General features: G+C 38.7%; 1 protein-coding gene across 4 annotated transcripts in view; it reads right to left on the bottom strand.

The window, feature by feature from the left end:
* Positions 1–16,136, bottom strand: part of AP2B1 (adaptor related protein complex 2 subunit beta 1) — a 134,207-nt gene that overhangs the window by 90,920 nt on the left and 27,151 nt on the right. For all 4 annotated transcript variants that reach the window (XM_049636588.1, XM_049636589.1, XM_049636586.1 and 1 more), the window contains exon 6: positions 1,351–1,541. In XM_049636588.1, coding sequence (XP_049492545.1) covers positions 1,351–1,541 — 191 coding nt within the window. The remainder of the gene's footprint in view (positions 1–1,350; positions 1,542–16,136) is intronic.

Here is a 16,136-nt window from a genome sequence, read left to right on the forward strand (position 1 = left end):
ATTATATTATATTATATTATATTATATTATATTATATTATATTATATATACTTCTGCAGCATCTCTCAGGATAAATGTTCCACGAGGGCTACGATTCTGGTGACAGTGTATCCTCAGCACCTATAACAATGCCTGGCAGGCATCATAGCCTCAATAAATACTTGCTAAGTGAATGAACAAGAAGTGTGAGATGTCACTAATCAACAAAAAATAAAATTTTACATGAAGTTCTTTCCATAAGATACTTGTACTTTAGAGGATGGAAAGAAACAATCAGGGTGAGTTTTAATCAGGTTCAGAGGGAACAATTTCCCAGACAAGTGAAGAGCACTTACATTATGGTAGCTTGAGATTCATCCAGGCAAGGAAGGTTCTTATCTACATAATTAAAATATGTCAAAGAGCCACCATTTCTTCAGAAGTACTTTACCTACTATAGTGCCTATATGCACAAAACACTCAATAAAAATTGGTGATAATGCCAATCCTGTAAACTGTGTGTAGGTGCATACGAAATTTAGTAGTCAATTTGTGATAGTCAAAGAAAATTTACAACAGTGAACTTGGTAAAGGGCTGAGCACAACAATCCAAGTGCACCTTCCAAAATCTTCTCTAAATTCAGACTGACGTGATTTCTGTATCTAACGGAAGACATCACATATTTTGCAGACTTGAATACATTTTCTCTATTACTGAATGATAGGTATAGTTCAGCTTAGTAACTGGTATCCAGCCACTTACTATGTATCTCATAAAATGAAAAGTTTGTCACTATGGTGAGAGACACTCAAAAACCTTTGTGTACCAAATGGCCAGAAACTGCTGTATGGGAGATGTGGAACCATGATGAGGGAGATTTCAGCAGAGGGTAACTACAGTATTCAAACAAGAAATGGAAAACACACATCTTGGGGCACCTGGGTGGCTCAGTCAGTTAAGCGTCTGACTTCAGCTCAGGTCATGATCTCACAGCTTGTGGGTTCGAGCCCCATGCCAGCCTCTGTGCTGACAGCTCAGAGCCTGGAGCCTGCTTCAGATTCTGTGAATCCCTCTCTCTCTCTGCCCCTCCCCTGCTCACACTCTGTCTCTGTCTCTCAAAAAATAAACATTAAAAGAAAAATTTTTTTAAATAAAAGAAAAATACACATCCCTTAGGAAGAGTTATTTGTGCATGGTTCACTCCACCACCTATAATGTTCCTAAATCCAGTGACAAAATACCATGAGGATAGCAGTATCTGCCCCACAAGCCACTGATCTCTGCCAACATAAGAGACCCTTATTCTAATATAGACAGAACTTATTCAAGCAGGCAAGTCTCCCAGATACTATCCAGGAAAACAGACTGACCTCTGAGCTTCCCGGTCATCTTTAGGGTTGTAATTAGAAAGGCAGTCCAAGATGAAAATCTGGCCCCATTCAGTGCATTCATTCAGGGCTGTCAGCAGCTTATTAATGTTCTGTGGGTTCAGATCGAGTAGGTTGCTGTTTGGGTGAGATTCACTGATTTCAGATAATGCTGCTACAGCATTAGCCACCACCTGGGAAAGAAACAGACATGACCTGGATTTACCAAGAACAGTACAATTATAAATAAATAATATTCTCTGGACCACTTCATAGATCTCAACTCATAACCATTCCTGAACATTTTACCCAGTCAGCTAGAAACAGATAGACTGCTTTCAAAACATATTACACCACCAATGATGGTATATAGAGCTTCTTAGTGGTCAGGAACCCAGAATTAAAACAATTCACGTATTAGCAGACAGTCACACAAGTCACACATGATTTACTGTTAGAACATTAACAATTTCAATAGTATTCAACACTATCAATACAATCAAGACACATGAACAGTTATAAGATCAATGAAGTTTAAACACGAAACATGTATATTAGGCAGGCAACAGACAGAAAAATCTAGGCTAATTATAGAGCTGTATGGGTATGCATGTAAGGGGGAGTGAGGAGGTGATACTGTCAATCATATCATGAGTCTCAGAGTAAGAAATTATGAGCTTGAAACCCTAGTTCACTATTGATCATGTCTGGAGATGGTCCTCATCTGAAAATTGGGGATAATTTAATCCACCTCACAGATTAGTTTTAGTTTGAGGCTCAATCAGATATATGATATACATATGTGCTTTCTATAAAGCCTTATGCAAATTTAAGGTGGTACTATTACCATAACTCTTCAAGATTTAGTTGCACAGTTTTTCACATCAACATCTCTGAAAATAAGATGCATTTAATAACCAAAAGCATGTTAGTTTAATAGGAAATACATTTCTTTCTAGGTAATACAAAAAATAGCATATCTTATAATCAATGCCATCTCAGACTCAAAGAAATATGGTGCCTCAAATGTAACCTTTTCAGGCAGTATGACATATGAAAAATTGCTACCAAATATAAGAAAGTACACTTGTATCCTGACTTACAGATATGGGAATCCATACTAGTTTCAAGAAAAAAAAGTGCACCTTTATCAAAATTACAGATTATTCCTGATATAACTAGTAAGTCTACAGCCAGTGAAATTTTTTTTTTTAATGTTTTTTTAACGTTTATTTATTTTTGAGACAGAGAGAGACAGAGCATGAACAGGGGAGGGTCAGAAAGAGGGAGACACAGAATCTGAAACAGGCTCCAGGCTGTGAGCTGTCAGCACAGAGCCCGACGCGGGGCTCAAACTCACGGACCGCGAGATCATGACCTGAGCCGAAGTCAGCCGCTCAACCGACTGAGCCACCCAGGAGCCCTGCCAGTGAATATTTAAAGTATTTTAAAAATTGCAAAAACACACAAAAATAAAAACACACAAGAAACTATACTATGGCCTTATACAAGTGAATTTAAAACCACACTTTAAAAAAAAATTTTTTTTAATGTTTGTTTATTTTTGAGAGAGAGAGAGAGAGAGAATGCAAACAGGTGAGGGGCATAGACAGAGGGACACAGAATCTGAAGCAGGCTCTAGGCTCTGAGCTGTCAGCACAGAGCCCGATGTAGGGCTCAAATTCAAGAAACACGAGATCATGACCTGAGCCAAAGTCGGATGCTCAACTGATGTAGACTCCCTGGCGCTCCTAAAACCACATTTTTTTAAAGTAATCTGTATGGCCAACATGGGGCTCAAACTCACAATCCTGAGATCAAGAGTTGCATGCTCTACCAACAGAGCCAGCCAGGCACCCCTATAACCCCATTTTTCAGTGAGGCTCCCAGGTGTTACTAAAAACAAGCAAGGTAAAGACTGAATCCAAATATTCTCTAAGTATCAATGAGATAAGAGATAGTAGCTTCAGTCATACATATTAAAATTGTTCAAACGTCAACTCATTCTTAGTTCTCACTGAAGTCCCTTGTTAAAAGCTTAAGAAACTAAGAGTTGCATCCTTTTGCCAGCAAGAAAAAGGGGAGAGGCGGAGAGACAGAATCCCAAGCAGGCTCCATGCCATCAGTGCAGAGGCCGATGCGGGGCTCAAACCCACGAACTGTGAGATCATGTCTTGAGCCGAGATCAAGAGTCGGACGCTGAACTATGCCCCTCAGCTATTGATTTTACCATCCACCTTATCTGAGTAGTTTGCGGGCTATCCCAGCATTTATCCTAGAATATAAATGTCTAGACAACATGATTTTTTAATCACATAACGTAAGTCTGACAACATTCATAATTACATAAAAGGTATGATGCCAAAGGGGCGCCTGGGTGGCACAGTTGGTTAAGCGTCCGACTTCAGCCAGGTCGCGATCTCGCGGTCCGTGAGTTCGAGCCCCGCGTCAGGCTCTGGGCTGACGGCTCGGAGCCTGGAGCCTGTTTCCGATTCTGTGTCTCCCTCTCTCTCTGCCCCTCCCCCGTTCATGCTCTGTCTCTCTCTGTCCCAAAAATAAATTAAAAACGTTGAAAAAAAAAAAAAAAGGTATGATGCCATGAATGGAATCCTCTTCAGCTATAATTTAGTGATTACAAAATTCCAAGATGAAAAATCAAAGGCTCACTTGTAAGTATGATTATGGATATGATATGATTTTACTGCTATTAAGACAAATCAGGAAGAATTGTCTAGTCCACATACCACATGGTAGCAGGTATGAAGTTCTTTTCTGACTTAATTTTTGTCTGCTATCATCAAGCATGGGATTTAGGGAAAAACAAAACGCATGAAGAGTGAAATACTAATCTTCTCCATCATCTCAGGTGCTGTACATGCAGGGAAAAGAGATTTCTCATGTATTCTACACTTGGATTGACATTATATTATAAAGGATCAAAATGTCATATCAGAAGACCAAATGCCTGTTTTCAAATTGTTACTGACAACACATGCCCAATCTTGGTTACCAGCTGTCCAAGATAAGATGTCCTACCACAATTTACCATTTTTGCTATTAAATCCTTTTGAAGTTAGAAAAATTACATGTTAAATATAAAGTCTGTTAATAGGAAATGTAGAAAAAGAAAAGGTCAGAATTTAGGGAATCAAAAAAAGCAATGGAGGAAAGAGAACAGAAGGATGCTGAACAGAACGAACAATTAGAATTCCCCTGTCATTATCATAGGCAATTGGAAATTAAACCAAGTGTATAATGCGGCTAATGAAGTATATGTTCTGGTGGCAAAATAAGGCAATTTCCACTCATTATCACATTAAAACAAAAAAGGAAATAGGGAAAAGTAAATCTCATTAAAAGATCCAGAGAGACCAGATTATAGGATTACATTTAGAAAGGCCTGCATTGAGAAAAGAGATTACTGCCAAACAGTCACTGAGCCAATGGCCAACTAGAGAAAAATGCATCCCCAATAACAAAATTCCACAGTTCCTCTAAAACTTCTCCAAGTTCCTCTGTTCTGTCTTTCCACTCTCAACTCCTAATCTTCACAGGCTGTTATGATTTCAGAAACATACTACGGTGGGCCTGTAGGGACTGAGTATAGTCTTCTGGTCATTAAGCCACATTTCTCCCACTCTAAAGGAAACTTAAGCTAGTCACACCAACTCTAAAGTAGACAGAGAAAAAAGACTGACTTCAGAACAGCAGCTGGGTGGTTACGGTAACAGGACAATTCATTTGTTGATGTTTATACTCTGCTTGTTTGGAATTTTGTACTATTTACACAGCACATATATTGTCTATTTGTAAAAATAAACTTTAAAAATAACAGATTAGAATTTAAGATCTACTTCCTCTTTCCAGAAAGACTTCTCCAAACAGTAATTCAACATAATAAAGAAAAAAATCTAACCCTTGGAGTAACTGCCTTAATATACTCATGTATTAAAACAAAGGTTGGAGGGCGCCTGGGTGGCTCAGTCGGTTAAGGGTCCGACTTGGCTCAGGTCATGATCTCGCGGTCCGTGAGTTCCAGCCCCGCGTCGGCTCTGTGCTGACTGCTCAGAGCCTGGAGCCTGTTTCAGATTCTGTGTCTCCCTCTCTCTCTGACCCTCCCCCGTTCATGCTCTGTCTCAAAAATAAATAAATGTTAAAAAAAACAAAACAAAACAAAACAAAACCCCAAAGGTTAGGTCTCTTTCACTTGAACTATCACTTTGAATTTGAACTAAGACTAACATGCATAATATTTCTCCCCTGGAAAACTGGCACTTCTCTTAGGAAACACTGCCAGGAAGAGAACAGCCTTTTAACTATAATCTTAAAAAAAACTACAGTTCCCAAAAAAGGAGTTTCTTTTTTTGCCTTTATATTTTTTTAAGATTTTATTTTTAAGTAATCTCTACACCCAACATGGGGCTTGAACTCACAACCCTGAGATCAAGAGTTGCATGCTCCGCCAACTGAACCAGTGAGACAACCTAGAAAGGAATTTCTAAAGAAGCTTTGCTTTAAAAATATAATTTTAAATAGGGTTCCTTAAATGAGTTTTCTCAGTACATTAGCGGATTTATAAAAAGTTGGCATATAGGTTACAAAGGAACGCATACATAGTGTAAAAAAATTTTTTTATTCATCTTGCCTCCCAACTATGGTGTTTCTTGGGATGACTGCAACTAAACACTTCTCCCTACCCCACCCCGTAATGTAATGTGTATACTTTATAGATACAGATATTAAACACAAACATCCATATACACATTTATATACAAAACATATAGATACATATAAAATCACACTCCATACTAGACACATCTTTCTCTGCCTTAACTACAGACTTCTCTTCAGTGTGATAGTTCCTTATGGACCCTTGGAGCCAGCGGAGCTTTTTTTAAGGTAAGCAAATTGTGTTTTAATTTACTTTATACCATACCTAATAGATAAGGCTGCGCAAAGAGAAAAAAAGACAGTAACTACTGAAATGTTTTGAGCACTTACTATGTGCCATTAATCCTCACAGCAACTCTGAGGTAGTAGCTATCAAAATCCACCTATTACAGATAAGGAAACAGGCTTTAAAAATGAATTTATAAATCAATTTAGAGAAGTTAGTGACTTGTTTAGTTGACACAGCTAGCGAGGGATAGTGCTCGAATATGAACTCAAGGTTTGTGTCTGCTTCCAGTTTCTGAGTAATAATCACTCTGCGTTCAGCATTTGCAGAATTACCAGGAGCTGTGAACTTCAGCTGGGAGAAATGGAAAGAAACATCAGAGGTGGGGGAGGATAATACAATCAAAGCATTATGTCCAGGCAAAGGTGACATGCCTTTATACAAGGAGATTTATACAAGGAGAAAAAATGTATTCTTCTACTTCATATATTTCAGAGATAATCATATCCTGACAGCACTTAAAGAGGCAGGATTTACTATCCAGCTATAAAATCTGATTTATAAGCTACCCCTATCTGATATGCATCAATTATAAGGACATAAATTTGACCTCATTTTTTTTTTAAAAGGAGCAAGCTAGAGCTGCAGGTAGGGTTAAAATAAAAATGATCCTGTAAAAAAAGAAATCTAGAAGGGAAATCCAGATCTCCTGTGGGACTGGAGTGTCACAGACAGAAGCTCCTTTACGAGAAATCTCTCACACATGTCCCTGTCCCTTTGAATGACTTTCATCCTGCACTTTCATTTCCATAGCCTCAGAACCCAAGAAAGACATCACTTTCCAGTACCGTGACTTCTCCCTATTAACTCAAGTACTATTTAGAGGACTTCCATTTCCAGCAATGACCTTCAAGGTCACATACTCTCTATCCAGGTTTATACTTCAGTTTTCCTGTTCAATTTACAACCCTTTTGGTTGGTGCCCCTAAAGACTGAAATCAAGTGAAAGCATAATAACTAACCAAAATCTAATATGCTGAAATATACATAATCTTGCTTTCTCCTTTATAGAGTTGCTTCAACTGACATGTGAAAGCACAAGGCAACATGTATTTCTTCCAAGCATGTTTCAGTCCTGATCATCTCCTTAAGGACACAATGAGTATGTGGTACCAGTTAATTTTTTCCCCCTCACATAAGTAAAACTTAGAGCTCATACTTTTACCCAACACACTGTCCAGAATGCCAATAGATAATATGCCAACTGTATTACATCCTAAAATGTGCCATTTTTCCCCCTTCATCTTCCCATGAATAAGGAACTTGAGTCAACACGTCTGCCTGGTTGAGTCAACACAGCTCATGATGACCAGGAAGTCTGTATACATGGTAACAATTAAGATTCACAAATAAGACTCAATAGAATTCATTACTTAAAGTGGCTTAAGATATGGTCTGACAAAATCCAAATATTCTCACATCACAAATAGGTATCTACAAATAGACAAAAGGCACTCCTAACAATCAGGGTTAGTGGGCCCACAGACCCTGAAATTACACTAGAGCAAGCTGCAACACAAACCAAAAATGTATGACCATACCAGTTATCTCCCTATGAGAACAAAGTAACCCCCTGCCACATTAAAAGCCTTGAGATCATCCTGAAGGGAACACTGAGAAAGGAATGAGCTGTGATCTTTCAGTATTACTATATACAACAGATCCACTTTTCAAGAAGTTGCTGATGAACTGCTTTAAAGGGATTTCCTGGAAAAATTACCTTTTAAAAGTAATTCTGCAATGGTGTAGTAACACTGTAAACAGACCTAGCTTCGTTTGTGGGTAAACTGCCCCCAGAATTACCCTAAAAACAATGTCTGCTTTTAAATAAATAACATATACAAAAGAACTAAATCTTTTAAGAATAAATGTGCAATTGAAAAATCAACCCCTTTAAACTTATTAATCTCCAGCAGCACAGTGACTATACAATATGGACCATAAATGGCAGTTATATTATGGAGGGCTCTCTCTGCCAGGTTCAGGATTAAGGGCTCTGCAAGCTCTCTCTCCTTAATGTTCACAACAACCCTACGAGAAAAATTTTATTTATCACCTCTACTATGTAGATGAGGATGGAAAGAAGTCCAGGGAGCCAAGAAATGATAGAACCAGCATACAAACCCAAGTCTGTCTGGCTCAAGAGTCTGAGTCTTAACCACTATGCTATCCAGTACTGGGGGGAGGAAAAGATACCATTTCATAATTACAAAGCACTTTTCTGTTTTTGAGACACTTTCATACAGAGTGAGTCAACTCTTTATAAAAAGAAGTGATTAAATACAATTTGGTATTTTGGATTGAATCCTAGAATAGCAAAAGGACATTTGTGTTGAAACAGGTGAAATTCAAATAAAATCTGTACTTTAGTTAATAATGTACCAATGCTAATTTCTTAGTTTTGACAAATGTGCCATGGTTATGTAAGGTGTTAACATTAAGTGAAAGTGACTGAAGAGTATATGAGAACTTTCTGTACTATCTTTGCAACTTTTCTGTTATTCTAAAATTATCCCCCCTAAATGAGCTTATTAAAAAAAAAAAAAAGGAAGAAGAAGAAGAACAACAACAACAACAACAACTCAGGGGTACTTGAATGGCTCCGTTGGTTAAGGGTCCTACTCGTGATTTTGGCTCAGGTTATGATCTCACAGTTGTGAGATCAGGCTCTGCATGGAGCCTGCGTGGGTTTCTCTCTCCCTCCCTCAAAATAAATAAACTTAAAAAAATGTAAAAAGAATAAAAAAAATAACCTATAAGTTAGTAACAACTGATAGAAAACTGATTTAAAAAGAAGTGAGAATCACAGAAAGATTTCCAGAGTTTATTACACAGGAAACAAAAATCATTTACTTCCTCTATAAGCAGAGACAGAACAACACTCAGATCAACCAGTGGGAGATTCAAGAGCTGGGCAATCGGCCTTATATCAAAGCAGTCTCTAATGATTCTACTTACTCCATTCCTGCAGAAATCGCTCCTCTTTTGGTACCAAATACAACATTACTCACATGGGGAACCCAGACAGACTGAACATATTACCTCCCACATTACTCTTATTAAGTGCCTACCACCTACAGGCACTCTCACATGCACCTAAAATTCTACCAGCTCCGGAACTCCTTTATGGACTTTTAGCACGAAGAACATTATGTATTTCTCATTTTACTTACGTATGAAATTGTACTTTAAAACTCTACTTATTAATATACATTTAGGGATAACAGAAATCATAGAAAATACTAAATTAAATGAAGTCATGAAGTTTTTCTGTGTGCTCTAGACTGATCTTTGAAAGACAACATAGCCCACAAGGGCATCATTTATATTCCGATAAAAATCCTCAAATTTACAAAGTGATCTAGAGACTTGAGTTTTTCAATATGTACCATCTCAGACTGACTGACAACAAATCACAACTTTCTAAGACCTAAATAGAAATTATAATAATCAGAAAGTATGCAGTGTTAGGTCTGTTCCCCAATAGCTACAGTTTTATTAAATATTTGCTATATATCAGGCATTATTTAAAATTTTTTGATGTTTTTTTAAATAAAACTTTAATGTTTATTTATTTTTGAGAGAGAGAGAGCGTGCACGCATGAGTAGGCAAGGGGCAGAGAGAGAGGGAGACACAGAATCTGAAGCAGGCTCTAGGCTCTGAGCTGTCAGCACAGAGCCCGACACAGGGCTCAAACTCAGGAACCAAACTGTGAGATCATGACCTGAACTGCAGTCCGATGCTTAACTGACTGAGCCACCTAGGCGCCCCTACTGTTCATTTTTGGGAGAGACTGAGAGAGTGAGAGTATGAGAGTGTGCACAAGTGGGGGAGGGGCAGAGAGAGGGAGACAGAGGATCCCAAGTGGGCTCTGCACTGACAGCAGAGAACCTAATGCGGGGCTCGAACTCACGAACCTTGAGATCAAGACCTGAGCCGATGAGCCACCCAGGTGCCCCAGGCATTATTTAAATTTTTAAATTATTCCTTCATATTCAAAATAATTGGGTAAAATAAGCATTATTACCTTTTTAAAGACAAGGAAACTGAAGCTCATTTTAAACAACTTGCTAAGGGCAACATTTTTATTAAGCAGCCACACCAGGACTCAAAACAGCAGCCACTCTGGCCCTACGTGGTTATATGCTATTTCTATTATTTCTATAATCCAAATTTTTGCAAACTTAGCACTACTGACATTTGGGGATGAATAACTGGTTGCTCTAGGGGGCTGTCCTGTACACTGCAGGATGTCTGAAGTAGCCCTGGACTCTACCCACTCGATACTAGCAACATCCCTCCGGTTAGCTGTGACAATGAAAAGTGCCCTAGATATTGCCAAATGTACCCTGGGGAGCAAAATCGCTCCCAGTTGAGATCCACTGCCATAATACCACGCTGCTTCTACATGCTGGTGATGGTCACCAAAAAGATGTGACTGCCATTTGACCTGTGAGCTGGCACCGGATCATTGGAGGTTTCTCATCCTATGTCGATCCTTGGAATGTGGGTTCTGTTTGTCTTTCACTTGCATGATATATGTGAATGAACCCAGTTAAAGCCTCTTTATAAAATTTTTATAAGGCCTCTTTATAAGATATCTTTCTAGAATAATTTCTAATTAAAAGAAACTAACTGGTTTGTTTATTTATTTATTTAGAGAGACAGAGACATTGTGAGCAGGGGAAGAGGACAGTGAAGGAGAGAGAAAGAGAGAATCCCAAGCAGGCTCCACACTGTCAACACAGAGCCTGATGCGGGGCTCGAACTCACCAAACTGTGAGATCACGACCTGAGCCAAAACTGAAAGTCAGACACTTAACTGACCAAGCCACCCAGGTGCCCCAAGATGCTAGCAGTTTTAACCAGAACCTTTGCTAAAGGCTATTCTGGGCCAAGCTGAGGCTATTCTGAGAACATACTGCTCGTGCAGAACACTCATCAAACAGAAATAGGTTTCCTACTTATTCAGTAATTTGTGCTTTGGCAGAGAGGACAGGACAGAGGGAAGTGGGGCTTCCCAGGGCAGTTCTCAGGGTGACTGATGGAAGCAGAATGGAGAAAGTTTAGAAGACATTAAAGGGGCAAAGTCCTAAGCCAATGGGGCTCAGGAGAGCCAAGTTCACAAACAAAAGCAACCATGCGATGGGGTTGTTGGGAGTCTCAGGAGTGGCAGACTCTAGCATGAACATGCTAACTGAAGTCAGAATATCTCAAATGCCTTGGAGGAAAAAATAAAAACCATAGTAAAGGAGGGAAAATCCTAATGTACGGGAAAAAAGCTACAAAACAATCACTATCACCCAAAAGTGCATTTTTTTCTTGTAAATATACATTTGGTGGAAATTCTAAAAATTCTGACATCTGTGGGCGCGCCTGGGTGGCTCAGTCGGTTGAGCACCTGACTTCGGCTCAGGTCATGATCTCACAATTTGTGAGTTCAAGCCACATGTTGGGCTCTGTGCTGACAGCTCAAAGCCTGGAGCCTGCTTCGGATTCTGTGTCTCCTTCTCTCTCTGCCCCTCCCCCACTTGTGCTCTGTCTCTCTCTGCCTCTCAAAAATAAAATAAAATGTAAAAAAATAAAATAAAATAAAAAAATTCTGACATCTGTGAAGAAGTCATGGGAGCTATTCTCCTGTAGCTCCAAAGTGGTTGCTCATTCTGAATACAGGTTTGCTTTCAAAATAATGAATAATAAAATCTGCATCTGAAAATAAGTTTGGCTCTAATTCTCTCAGAAAAGACTGCACTATATGAGTTTGTACAGCTATCATCGGCACCAGGACCTTTTAAGTTAATATTGTAGCAATAACGTTAACCCTGTCTAATGTCTATTTCATAGTTACAGGAGCAGCAGCCATCATTCTCATGAGCTCCCATAAGCCAAGCACTTGAACATGTGCTTTTTTTAAATTTTTTTTTTAATGTTTATTTATTTTTGAGAGGGAGAGAGACAGAGTGTGAGCAGGGGAGGGGCAAAGAGAGAAGGAGACACAGAATCTTAAGTAGGCTCCGGGCTCTGAGCTGTCTGCATAGAGCCTGACGCGGGGCTCAAACTCATGAACCATGAGATCATTACCTGAGCTGAAGTTGGATGCTTAAGCAACTGAGCCACCCAGGTGCCCCTTGAATATGCACTTTTTATACCACAGCTCAATAAATACTCCTAACGCCTTTCTACAATGGCGCCCCTCATTCAACAGAAGAAGAAACTCAGTGACGTTGAGCTAGAATTTAAGAGAATTTTTTTACTTCAAAGTCTATCTTTTCTCTTTCAAATAGTATTTCACTGAAAGTCTGCTTTAACTGTTATAAATTGGATAACTATAGGAAAAGGAAGTGCGTGTGATCCCCCCCAGAAAGACAAGAAATGAAAACAAATCTATTACTTGCAGCAAGGTACCCTACTCCCAGGAATGAGCTTAGAAATCAACATAACCCCAAAAGTATTCAGATCTTGATCAACATTTTACTCTCTGATTTCCAAGTCATTTCTGCAGGTGCTTTCACCTTTAGGATGCCCTTCTGAAGTGAACTATAAGAAAATTACTAAAGCAGAACCCGCTGGAAACGTTAATTTTTTTTTTTTTGCAAGAGATTCTAGTATTTTCTGGTGCAGTGCTGCCACCGTGTGGAACAACTTCTGAAACAGTGCAACAAAATACCCTCCAGAGCAGAAGAGGACTCAAGCATCAGAGTAAGGAGCTTGAGAGGATTTCCACAGTAAAACAGGTCTCAGATAATTAAAGGCCTTCATATATTCAAAATTTTAACCATTTTGAGACAATAAAACAGTTCTAAATGTGTACGTGTGAATACACACATTTAAATTCTATTATAGACATACCTCTATGAAGACAGTGACCAATAACGGGTATTGGGACTCAGAACTAGGTTAGAATCCTGGCTATATTACCACTAGCTGTAGGACTCTGGGATAATTCCCTGAGTGTACACTTCTTGATCTCAACATGGAATAACCTCTACTGCATTGGGAAGATAAGAGAACGAAGCAATAAATCGTAAGTAAAAGCATGTATCTGGCATAGAATGCATTTAAGTTTAAATTTCCCTTTTCCTAAGAATGTATGGTCATCAGAATCCTTTGGAATCTCTCAGATGTTTGAGCTATTAAACCTTACATTCATGTACTCACCTGTTTCCTATCAACAGTATTTGACCCAGCTGATAAAAAAGGAAAATCAGTGGTCTAAATGCCGGTTGTAATACTTTTTGGCAAAAAGCAGGACATCGATTGAGATGAAAAGTATGGGTTCGAGATCAAAGGTAGGCATGTGTGTCTGTTGGCTATCTTAACACAAACTTTTCAGTTCTTCACTAAAACAAGCATGAAGAGCTCAAAAAATGATTTGAATAAGAGTATGTAAAACAAGACCAGAACAAGAGTAAGGCAAGTAAGGCACAAGCTTAAGGAGACACTCCACTTTCAGGCTTCTGCAGGTATGGAGTTGGCACCTGAATGTGAGTACCATTTTAAATTTTGTACCCTGTGAGCCTTGCTAGCACTCCATTGAACAATATCAAGGGAAAAGTTCTGCTACTGAGAAATGTGACGAGAATCAAAAAGATTTTCTATTTAGAGAGCGATAGGTCCAATGATAATTAATGCTGACACCTGCTCTAGGAAAATCGGCAATAAAGACACAGTAAACAAAAGTGGCTCCTGAAAGTTTCTCAAAATCTACCAGGTGACCTTAAATTTTCTCTAAATGTTTCCTCAAAGGTAACTTGTGAAAATCCCCTGAAATCACCTCCTGATAAGCTGTAGTAAAAACAGATTAGGAAATTTTATTAAGAGTATTATAGTTTAATATAATGTTATATTAAATTCAAACAGAGACCCACTGATGTGTTGCCTGTTTATATTACTTATATAGGTAGGTATGGCATGGGGGAAAACAGGTAAAACAAGCCTAGCACATGCTGATAATTACCGAATCTGATGATGGTAAATGGATTCATTTCACTTATCTCATTTTCATTTAGTCACTTTAATTTTGAATATGTTTGAAAATTCCCATAATATAAAGTATAAATAAATAAATAAATAAATAAATGGCATACATGTTACTTGAGAGTAGGATCTGGCCAAAACCAGCCCTTCCTCCATAATGAAAACTTAAAATAAGTTAAATTAGGCTTGTTCCAGAATCATTCCACCCTCTCAACTGATCTGGATAAAGTTTTAAGTTCTAAGTGCTTGGGTACAAAAAAAAGAAAAGAGCAGAAAAAAGAAAAAGCAAGCCTTTACTAAACCATCAGTTACTCCCTATCCCTAATCATCTAATTTTGTAGGTTCTACTTTGAAGAATTTACATTAGTGTAAAAATGCCTTTTTCTCCCCAAAATGGAATTGCCTAAATGAGTTAGAATTCATTTTCACCTCACTCCACTCCACATTCCTAGCCCCACTATTTAACAAGTTTCCATGAGTGCACAATACCCTATTCATCTGGATGCCTGAAACTGGGAGCACGGAAGCCAAATACTTTTCATCTTCTCATTTGTCCTCAGGTAGAAAATTTCCAGTACAGCTGCTCAGAGTAACCGTGACTCAGAAACAACACTAAAATACAACTTAGGACCAACTACACAGTCTATAACATAGATACTAATGCCTTGTAAATTTCTTTTTTTTTTTTTTTTTTTAAACTTATTTAAGGGAGAGCACACATGCAGGACAGGGGCAGAGAGAATCCCAAGCAGGCTCTGAACTGTCAGCGCAGGGCCTAACATGGGGCTCAAACCCACGAACCGTGATATCGCATGACCTGAGCCAAAATCAAGAGCTGGACGCTCAACCAACTGAGGCACCCAGACGCCCCTATAAATTTCTTCCTGTATGGAATAAAAAAAAGCGGGGGAGAAGTCACATGATCTTACTTGAGGTGGAAAAAAGGAAAGGCTGAATCTTCTTACTGATGGTGACATCCTATCAGAAGTCATAGTTTAAGCACATCCATATCTGCACCCACTTCTGTACCTAGAAGGTGGCTAAAAAGATTCCTGATGATAGTAAGTACTATAGTACCCTAAAAAAAAAGTGGGGCTTGCTTCATCCTTTGACCTTGATACTAAACTTGAAGGAGAATAAACAGAAGCCAAGGCTGTTCAAAGAATAAGATGAACCAAATGAAATATCAAAGCAGAGATCTGAGTGGGTAATTTGCAAGTGAGAGGCAATGTCTATTTCAAGGCAAATTCCAGAAAGTTCAACAACAAGAAAAATATTCAAAGATTACTCATTTGATTAACTCACAATTATTCACCTCTAAGTAAATATTGTATTAGGCAAAAAGGGGAGAAAAGGTGGCCATATTCCTTCATCTTCTCAGCAATGATACTTTGACCAATCATTGAATTCAAATGAGCTCCAGTAACCAGCAGAGTCAACATACCACTTGGGACTTTCTCCCCTTCATTATATGGACAAAGTTAAAAATGTTAATATGAGAAATAAAAGTACTCCAAACTTTAAGGTGTTAAGTTGTTTTCCAGCTCCTAAATGTTTAAAGGTTTTTTTTGGTTAAGTTTATTTATTTATTTATTGAGAGAGAGAGAGAAAGAGAGAGAACGCATGCACAAACAAGCATAAGCGTGGGAGGGGCAGATAGAGAGGGAGAGAAAGAATCCCAAGCAGGCTCTGCACCATCAGCACAGAGTCTGATGTGGGGCTCGAGCTCACCAACCTGTGAGATCATGACCTGAGCTGAAACCAAGAGTCTGACGCTCAACCGACTGAGCCACCCAGGCACTCCTAGCTACCAAATGTTTAAAACGTTAGTTGTCAAAAGAGAATCTTGTCCTA

Source organism: Panthera uncia, chromosome E1 (assembly GCF_023721935.1).
Source record: "Panthera uncia isolate 11264 chromosome E1, Puncia_PCG_1.0, whole genome shotgun sequence".
NCBI classification, from domain to species: Eukaryota; Metazoa; Chordata; class Mammalia; order Carnivora; family Felidae; genus Panthera; species Panthera uncia.